Source organism: Erythrolamprus reginae, chromosome 12 (genome assembly GCF_031021105.1).
Source record: "Erythrolamprus reginae isolate rEryReg1 chromosome 12, rEryReg1.hap1, whole genome shotgun sequence".
Taxonomy (NCBI): domain Eukaryota; kingdom Metazoa; phylum Chordata; class Lepidosauria; order Squamata; family Dipsadidae; genus Erythrolamprus; species Erythrolamprus reginae.
In genome coordinates, this window is record NC_091961.1 from 828,296 (window position 1) to 838,115 (window position 9,820).

General features: G+C 53.5%; 1 protein-coding gene across 2 annotated transcripts in view; it reads left to right on the forward strand.

Moving 5' to 3' along the window:
* The window catches only part of KANSL3 (KAT8 regulatory NSL complex subunit 3), a 23,529-nt gene extending 13,885 nt beyond the window's left edge, over window positions 1-9,644 (forward strand). Inside the window, exons 14-22 of one of the 2 annotated variants that reach the window (XM_070765467.1) lie at window positions 376-529; window positions 1,642-1,824; window positions 3,415-3,499; window positions 4,061-4,218; window positions 4,516-4,628; window positions 5,249-5,474; window positions 6,568-6,701; window positions 6,919-7,078; window positions 8,428-9,644. In XM_070765467.1, the coding sequence (XP_070621568.1) occupies window positions 376-529; window positions 1,642-1,824; window positions 3,415-3,499; window positions 4,061-4,218; window positions 4,516-4,628; window positions 5,249-5,474; window positions 6,568-6,701; window positions 6,919-7,078; window positions 8,428-8,978 (1,764 nt within the window). In that variant the 3' untranslated portion in view covers window positions 8,979-9,644. The remainder of the gene's footprint in view (window positions 1-375; window positions 530-1,641; window positions 1,825-3,414; window positions 3,500-4,060; window positions 4,219-4,515; window positions 4,629-5,248; window positions 5,475-6,567; window positions 6,702-6,918; window positions 7,079-8,427) is intronic. The other variant, XM_070765468.1, reaches the window with a different exon arrangement.
* The last annotated feature ends 176 nt before the right edge of the window (window positions 9,645-9,820 follow it).

A 9,820-nucleotide genomic window follows, 5' to 3' on the forward strand; every position in this document is an offset into this window, starting at 1 on the left:
GCCTTCTGTACGGGCCATTCATGAACCTTGTCTCTGGGAAAGGAAACATTTCTAGGCCCATCCTCTGGCTCCATGATCGAGTTATTGTTTGTTTGTTTGTTTATTATTATTATTATTATTATTATTATTATTATTATTTATTAGATTTCTATGCTGCCCTGTTCCTCAGACTCAGGGAGGCTCCCAACAGAAATAAATACATCACAAATAGAAATCTACAGTTAAAACATACTTTAAAAAAAACCCCATCCTGTCGTACCTCTGTGGGACGTGTTGGGAGGAGCAGGGCCAGGAGGCAGCTGGGTGCCAGGTGGGTGAGCGTTGGTCCTTCCCCTGTGCTGAGTCTCTCTCTCTCCCTCTCTCCCCCCCCCCCAGGAGTTCTCCAGCGTCTCCAGCAGCCCGGCCTCCAGCCCCAAGGCCAAACTGGCCGTCTCTTCCCTTCAAAAGTCCAGCCAGGTTGGTGCCAGCCAGCTGCTGAAAAGGTCTGTGCAGCGCATGGAAGGAGCCATGATGTACAAGCCGGGCCAAGGTGAGGCCAAGCCCCCGTGGTGGTGGTGCTGCTGCTGCTGCAGGTGGGCCATGTCCGGGTGGCCCCCATTGAGTCCCTGCTCTGGCCTGCAGGCCTCCTTCAAGACGGGGCTTCCTTCTCCGGGGAGGGGATCCCAGTGGCAGCAGAGGCCGGGTGGCAAACGGAAGGCAGAGCCCCAGGCCCCCCCTTGGGGTGTGGGCCTCGGTAAGGGCGGCCTGGAGAGAGCAGCTGCCCCCCCCCTGCCTTGGCAGGGCAGAACTGGGCCCCCTCGCCCACCCTGCCCCCCTGCTTTCTTCCTGAACACTGTAAAATGATGTTAGTGTGGGGAGAGGCCTGGAGATGGTTTTATTTATTTTTTATTTATTTGTTTGTTTTGTCAAGTACGTATTGGGGGTATATAGAGATATAATGTTTATATACATGATACTAGTAAAAGAGAAGCCTTGGGACAGGGGAGGGAAGGCAGGCTGGTGCACTCATGCATGAAGAGGAAGAGGAAGAGGAGGAAGGCCTCCAAAACAAGCAGAATCAGAGTAAATTGCATGCTGGACCAGACGGGGAACCTTTGGGTCAAACACAATCCGAATTACAGGGAGGACCGAAGGGAAAGGGGGGACACGATCGAAACACTTAAATATGTTCAAGGCTTAAATAAGGTTCAGGAGGGAAGGGTTTTTAATAGGAAAGTGGACACAAGAACACGGGGTCACAATCTGAGGTTAGTTTTCAGTGAGAAAACATTATTTCACTGAAAGAGTAGTAGATGCTTGGAACAAACATCCAGCAGCAGACATGGTTCGTAAATCCACAGTAACTGAATTTAAGAAGCACCGGCTCCTTCTTCCTCTTTGCCTTCAAAATCTCTGCTGGTTTTGCCGGGGAAACTGGTGACATGAGCCACAAATTTCCAGCAAGTGTTGTGTTCTAAGGAAAGGATTTCAATGTGTTTCGATCCTGTCCCCCCTTTCCCTTCTGTCCTCCAGACTAGACAGGTGGGGTTCATGGAGTCTTTCCTGATAGGTTTGATGCTTCAGACCCTCCACCATTTTTGTAGCCCGTCCTTGAAAGCCCCTGAGGCGCCCAATGCGTCTCCCGTGCCGTTCTCTCTCCAGAACTGTCCCTGGATGCAGGGGAGAAGGAAGAGCTCCGGAAGCAGCTGAAGAGGCCCCAGGCCCCCAGCCCCACCCACGGCAGCAAAGCTTCCAAGCGAGCCAAAATCAAGGTGACCATCGTCTCTCACGGAGAAGCCGCTGGCTCCGGAAACAACGGCACCTCCTTGGATGGACCGCCAGAAAGTGAGTCCTGAGAACTGGAGCCACCGCTAGCAATACCTGGAGGTGGGCAGTGCCCCTGGTTTTCCTTTGATCTGGTCAGCCGTGAGCAGGTTTGATCTGGCGGATGGGATCCTGTAATTTTCCATCTTGCGGAGACTTGGCGGAGAGCTTGTTCCGGAGAATGTTTTAGTAGAACAACATGTGACGTTTATTAGCTGCAGTTTTTGGTTTTTGTGGGTGCGAGTGTGTGGTTGTGGTTTATGAATTGCATGAATGCCATTGTAGTAGAACTCCTTAGGAAGAGCAAGGGACGCGCGGCCTTGGGGTTGCAAAGCTGAAGGTTTTGGTGAATTTTGATTGACAAGAGGCAGGTCATGACTCAGAAAAGGTCTTTCCTGATTCTGGAAGATAACTGCCGAACCCATTATCCCCTCCTGTGATTTGTTTGGTGAAATGTTTGTGTTTTGAGGGTTGCATTTCGTCATGTGGCGAAGGTGATTGATGGGCAGCAGAATGAAACCTGCCTGGGTTTTAAAGTCTCTGATGGTTGGTCTAGTTCAGAGGTAGGCAAAGGTGGCTCTTCTATGACTTGTGGACTTCAACTCCCAGAATCCCTGAGCTCGTGTGATTGGCCCAGGAATTCTGGGAGTTGAAGTCCACAGGTCTCAGTATCTCTCATTGGGAAAGCCTTTGTTTTAGTCAGTGGTTTTTGCCTAACTTGTTCTTGGACAGGGTTGCCCTAGAGGCCTAAACACACACCGAGCAGTTGTAGCAGCAGAAGCCGTTGCAGGCGGAAGGCTCCTTCTGAGTGGAGGTTAAGGCTTTGGGGTCACAGCCCCCCTTCTGCAGCAGCCCTTCACGTGGACCAGAACCTCAGGACCCTCGGGCCTGGAGACTTCCAAAGCTGGACAATATTATACTTTTGAAAATCTGCCTGAATACTAAAATATTCAACAATAAAAAGAGAAAAAAACCCATACAAATTAATTGATTTCTATTTGGTCATTGAAGCATAAATTTATCAGCTTTGAAAGTCTCAGCTTTTTAATATATATATATATATAATTATCCAAACTTTATTTCTCTTTACAGAAAATATTGAAATGCAGAAGTAAACTTGAACCAAACAAGATTTCTCTCTTACCATACGTGGCCAGGAGGAATGAGCACGACCATTTGTTTTATTTGTATCCAAGCACTGCAATAAATACATAATTTTAACTCACTTCTGTCCCTGTGTATTTAATAAGTATTTCAGGAGAAGGCTGGCCAAGTGAAAGGGATTCAGAGAAGGGCTGCTGGGAATGACTGACTGGTCAGAAGAGGGGTTTGGCTAGAGAAGGAAGCGGTAGTTGTCGTCCTAGAAGTGGAGGCCAGGGTGGAGCCGCATGGTTTCCTCACCTGCTGTGAAGTTTGCCCTGTAGATTCTTTGACGCCTGCTGAGTGTTGTGTGGTGTTTTGCACAGTCTTCCTCACAGTCAGGGCAGCCTCATGACCCGCAAGATGGACGTAGTTTCCCCCCCTGCCCCTCCTCCATCCTTTGTCCAGGCGGCTGGAATTTCCTAGGTTAGGGTGACCTGATTCTCCTTAATCCGTGTTTTCATTTTGCAGTGGCCGCCGGAAAGCCTCTGGCTGTGACTCTGGGGCAGACGATGGCCGGTGCGAAGGAGGTGACCGGATTGCTGACCGCTTCCGTGTGAGTGTCTGCAGACGCAGCCCAGGTGCCCGGTTGAGATGACTTTCAAAGGAGGAAAAGGTCATCTAGTCTGGGTGGCTCCTTAGGATGCCGGGACCGCCTTCTGCCGTACAAGTCCCAGCGACCGGTCAGGTCCCACAGAGTCAGCCTTCTCCAGGTCCCGCCAATGAAACAATGTTGTCTGGCGGGACCCAGGGCAAGAGCCTTCTCTGTGGCGGCCCCAACCCTCTGGAATCAACTCCCCCCAGAGATTAGGACTGCCCCCACCCTCCTCGCCTTTCGCAAACTCCTTAAAACCCACCTCTGCCATCAGGCATGGGGGAATTGAGACATCTCCCCTGGGCCTATGTAGTTTTATGTATGGTATGCTTCTATGTTCTTTTAAATAATGGGGTTTTAGATTTTTAAATATTAGATTTGTTCTCTGTACATTGTTTTATTATTGTTGTGAGCCTCCCTGAATCTGCAGAGAGGGGCAGCATACAAATCTAATAAATAATAATAATAATAATAATAATAATAATAATAATAATAATAATAATTTCCTTTTCCATTTCCTAGGCCGAGTCCTGCCGTGGACAGCCCCTCCTCCATCAGCCCCACGCCCTCCGTCACCATCCCCAGCAACACGGCCCCCAGTGCTTTCCATGCTCTGCAGAACAGGCGGGTGGGCAGTGGCGCCCCCTGCTTGCAGGCCCCCTCCGCCGGGGGGCTCCCAGGTGAATGCAGGCTGCGATTCTGTCGGGGAGAGGGAGCCCCGGGGGGGGAGTAGGGGGGGCTGATAGGAAGGCTTCGTTGTCTTTGGGCAGAAATGGAAGCTGGGGACACAATCCCCAATTAAAACACACAAGGACAAAGAGGGCAGGGGGTCTTCCAGAAGCAGTGCCCCACCCAAGAGGCTCTGGTTCCCTTTCGGAGGGGCTGGAGAGCAGCCCACATGCCTCCCTGGGGGGCCGGGTTTGGAAGGAGCGCTTGGGCTTCCTAAGATGGCCTCTCCGTCCTCCGTTTCTCCGCAGGGTCAGCTTCAGCCAGCAGCCTTCTGCAAGGCCTGAGCTTCAGTCTGCAGGACATCAACGCGAAGGCCACTGCTCTTCCGGCCGGTGTCGCCGCCACTGGGTCCTTGACACAGGTGGGCAGTAGAGGCAGCCCAGGCCTGAGGGCAAAGGCCCCGGCCAGCCTGCAGGAGGGAGCCCCCTGGAACTTTGAGGGCAGCGTCTCACGCGCAGCGGGCAGTGGGGCAGCGGCAATGGCAGAGCTGGGTCCTAGACATTTACCCACACCCCCTGCCCCTTTCGGGGGGGTGGGAAATGTGCATTTTAATGGAAGGTGGGAGTGTGAAATAATGGGCAGGTTTAATGACCCAGTGGACCCCTGAGTGTGAAGCTTCAGAGAAGGTGCACGGAAGGACAGTCCAGCGGAGTCTCCTCTGGACAAAGGATGGAGGGGAAGGACCCCGAAGCCTTTTATTCCTCCTTTTCACAGGGCTTAGGGCAGTGTTGCCCAACCTTGGCCACTTGAAGGTATCTGGACTTCAACTCCCAGAATTCCCCAGCCAGCGAACGCTGCCTGGGGAATTCTGGGAGTTGAAGTCCAGATATCTCCAAGTGGCCAAGGTTGGGCAACACTGGCTTAGGGGGCCTGTTACTTGGCTACTTGTGATCTGAAGACGAAAGACGCCTGCGTTTAAACTCTTGGGGGGTCCGAGGAGGGGACAGTGGGCTCTGCTGTGACCTTTTCTCCCCTCGGCAGAACTCCGCCGTTAAGCCCCCTCCGACAGCCCTCCAGAGCCTGAGCGCCATCACCACCAGCGGAAGCACCATTGTCCGGACCATCCCAGTGGCCAGCTCTCTATCATCTCTCGGGGCCTCGGCCAGCGGGAAGCCCACCACCATCCATCAGCTGCTGACAAACGGGGGGCTGGCCAAGCTCGCCAGTAGCCTCCCTGGCTTGGCTCACATCTCTGGTCAGGGGGCAGGTGAGAGAAGAGGTCAAGTAGCCCCAGTTAAAACCCACAACTCGGCAAACCAATCAAAACAGATATCATTCAATACAATTTGGCCATGAAAGACGTACAATTCACGGCCCCCAGGCCTGTCGGCAAAGCCAGGTCTTCGTAGCCTTTCGGAAGTGTGGGAGGGTGGGAAGTTGGTTCCACAGAGCCGGGGCGGGCACAGAGAAGGCCCTACCCCATGGCCCCGCCAACCTGCATTGCGTAGTCGACGGGACCTGGAGGAGGCCAACCCTGTGCCCTACATGGCATCGGACCAGATTAATTGCGGGAGCACCGTCTGCCGCATGAGTCCCAGCAACCAGTCAGGTCCCACAGAGTTGGCCTTCTCCAGGTCCCGTCAACTAGTCAATGTCGCTTGGCGGGACTTAGGGGAAGAGCCTTCTTTGTGGTGGCCCAGGCCCTGTGGAATCAGCTCCCCCTGGAGATTCGTACTGCCCCCACCCTCCTCGCCTTCCATAAAAGCTTAAAGACCTGTTTATGCTGCCAGGCTTGGGGCCTTTAGATCCTTGTCCCCTGGCCCACAAGTGTAGTATGTTGTGTGAAAGGCAATGAATGATTTTAAATCTTATCAGAGTTTTTAATAGGTTTTCACTTATATTAATTGGAATTTTAGATATGTACATGGTATATTGTTTTTGACATGTTGTGAGCCGCCCTGAGTCCTCGGAGAGGGGCGGCATACAAATCCACTTAATTAAATCCATAAATCTTATTGGTCTCTGGGAGGTATAGGGCAGGAGGGGGTCCCGTAGATACTTTCCATGGGATTCTATTAGCTGATCCGCCCGCTTTCCCTTTCCAACCTTTTACCCCTGTGGAGTCAGAGAAAGGGCCCCCCTCCCAATGAAGGGGGCATTGCAGTTGGTGCTGTAATTAAAACCACCGGTTTAAAAGAAGCCCCGGGCCTTGTGCAGTGCCATTAAGGCAAACTAAGGGGGAGTGGCAGCGTTGGTGGTTGAAGCCCAGGCTGGGGAAATATCCCCCCCCCCCTCCAGTCCGTGTTGGGAAAAGCTGTGGATCTCGGGGCCTCCGCTAACTCTCGCCTCCCCCCTGCCAGGCTTGAAGGCCCCAACCACCATCACGGTGACCCTGCGGGGACAGGCCAGTCGGGCCACCACCCTCGGCCAGGCCACGGTGGCAGCTGCCCAGGCCCAGTTGGAGGAACAGACGACGCAGCTGCTGCTGCCCCAGGTAATAGGGGGGCCCTGCGCCCTGGGAGGGAGGGTCCGGCCTTGTGTGTCCTTTGGGGAGGGTCAGGCGGGGGGGGGGGGGGTTTGACATCCTCCGGGAGACCCCACCAGTCCAAACCGGCTCTTTCCTGCCTTGTGCTCCCACCGCGGCCTTCTCGGAAGACAGCGCAGTCTTACTGGCCTCCCTTGTGGTTCGTTGTGCCTGTCGCATTTTTCAGGTTGCAGATAACGTATCTGGGAGCCTGGCCGGCCCAGCTTCCGGCCCCGTCCCTCCCAGTAAGCGCTTGCCTCAACTGGACTTTGGCAAAGCCCCCAGCGCCGAGAGACTCCCCGCCGAGCCCCCACCTCACCCGCCCCCAGCAGTGTCGCTGTCTGTAGGTGAGAAAGAGCAAGCGCGGCCCTCTCGGGCTTCCCCTTCGTGCCTGTAGAGCCACCAGGGGCCCCCAAAATTGGCAGCTTGGAGACTTGTGGAGCAACTCTGGGAGGTGAAGACCACAAGCCTCCAAGTGGCCACGTCTGAAGACCTCTGTGCCTCTTCCTGTTAGAGGGCAGCCAAGAATAAAGGGGGTGAAATGTCTGCTTTATGCAACACACTTTTCTGACAGCTGCTCCGTCCCAGATTATAGCTGTCATGACTGTGTAATGTCCCAGCTGTGTCCCTCCAACTTCTCTTAATGTCGTTTGGTGGGCCCCAGGGGAAGAGCCTTCTCTGTGGTGGCCACGGCCCTCTGGAACCAACTCCCCCCGGAGATTAGAACTGCCCCCACCCTCCCTGTCTTTCGGAAACTACTCAAGACTCATTTATACTGCCAGGCATGGGGGGGTTGAGATATTCCTTCCCCCTAGGCCATTACAAGTTATGCATGGTATGTTTGGTTTTATAATAGGGGTTTTTAGTTGTTTTTATTATTGGATTGTACCTGTTGTGTTTATTATTGTTGTTAGCCGCCCCGAGTCTGCGGAGAGGGGCAGCATACAAATCCAATAAATTATTATTATTATTATTATTATTATTATTATTATTATTAATCAATATGAGCTCACAGAGTTGGCCTCCTCCAGGTCCCATTGACTAAGCAATGGAGGTCGGCAAGACCGCGGAGGAGGGTCTTCTCTGTGGCTGCCCCAGCTCTATGTAACCAACTACCACCCCCACCACCCCGATGTCCGTACTGCTCCCACCCTCCTGGCCTTCCGTAAGGCCACCAAGACCTGGCTTTGCCAACAGGCCCGGGGGCCATGAATGGTTCATCTTTCATGGCCAAACTCTATGAATGGAATGCGTGCGTGGGATTATGACTGTTTTATAATTCATGGGCTCTTTTTGTCACGGGATTTTATCGTTTGAGATATTATATTCGATTTTTTTATCATTATTGTTCTGCATCTATTTCTGTTTGTATTTATATCATTATTGGAAGCCACCCTGAGTCCTTGGGGATTCTGCAGCATAGAAGTTGAATGAATGGATGGATGAGTGAAGTCCAGATATCTTCAAGTGGCCAAGGTTGGGAAATGCTGTGCTAGAGGGCAGCTTGGAATGGCTGGCCGACTTGAAGGCGGCCGGCAGACGTCGCGGTCAGAATCCGAGGGCCGTTTTCTCCCCCTGCGGAGGTCTCTCGGAGGAACCGGGGCTACGATGAGGCTGCTGAGCCCAATCCAGGCGCTCGGTTGTGGGACGTGAATGTTGTAACCCCCCCTGTCCCTTCTCCTTTGTCCCTGTCCAGCAACTGCCACCAGCCCCATGAAGACCCTCTATGTGATGTCAGACGCGAAACTCTCCGCCCTCACAAAATCGGCCATGGCGGAAGCCGCGTCCGCCCCCCTCAAAGCCACCACTGATGGGGCTGCTGCTGCTGCTGCTTCCTCCCCTCCTGAAGTGGTGACCTTTGCCCCCTCGACAGCAAGCGGCACCCCTGGCGGTTTGGGGCCTTCTAAAGTGTTGCAGCCAGCGTCCAAGACGGTGATCCTCAACTACGCGCCCGCGGTTTTGAAGGCCGATCGGAGCCTGGCGCAGAGAGGGGAGGTGGCCCTGGCCAAAGGGCACGAACTGGGGACCCTGGAAACTCTGGGCAGGGTCCCCTCCCTCATGGACGACGGCAGCACCATCCTCCACCCCCAGGAGAGCCCCTCCAAAAGACACCTGCTCCCGCAGGGGGTGTTGCCCTCCATCGCTGGCACCCCGCTCATTGCTTTGAGCAGCAGCCTAGCCGGCCCCTCCCTCCTCCCCACAGCTGGGGCTGCCCTGGGCCAGAAGCCGGGACCCTCCGCCACTTGACCGTCTTTGGGGCTTTGCCGCGGAAAGTAAAGTTTGAGCCAGAGCTCAGCGTTCCTGGCCTCCGTCACAAGAGGACCCCTTATTGGTTTGACCCTTTTCATGAACTTTGTGTGTGTGTGTGTGTAGGTAGCATCTTTTAATTGCTCTGTAAAGGACTGGCCTGTTTTTCACAAGTGTGACGTATACGGGCTGGATGCGCCTGTTTGGGAGTCCGTGAGGGGACGTGTGTAGAAGGGAGGCGCAACCATTTCACTAGCCGGCCCGAGTTCTTTGGAGAAGGGCAGCATACAAATCTAATAAATAAATAGAAGGACAGCCTGTATTCGGTGCATCAGGCCCTTCGGGGGGGGGGGGGGAGTGCAGCACTGCAGACTACTTCTTCAGCTAACCGCTAGCTGTAGTTCAGCAGTTCAAATCTCACCACTGGCTCCAGGTTGACTCAGCCATCCATCCTTCCGAGGTGGGTCAGATGAGGACCCAGACTGCTTAGAGAAGGCTGTGGAAAGGCCCTGTCAGGCTGTTGCTATTCCCAAATAAACAAAGTAAAAAGGCATAAATTTTGAGAAATCTATGTTTTCTTTTACGTTCACTGAGAGCATAGGCACCAAGACAAATTCCTTGTTGTGTCCAATCATACTTGGCCAATAAAATAATTTTAATTCTAAATCAGGAGTGGCAAGCTGGATTTCTTCAAGGGCCCGATCGGCATTGTGGTTCTCCACGGGTTTTGGGGTGGGGGATGGAACGGATGCCGGGCAAAATAGGGTCACAGGTGAGGGCCCCACACGTCTGGCTTTGGCTGCCAGACACCACCGGTTGGTCCTTTGCTCTTTCCAGGCTGC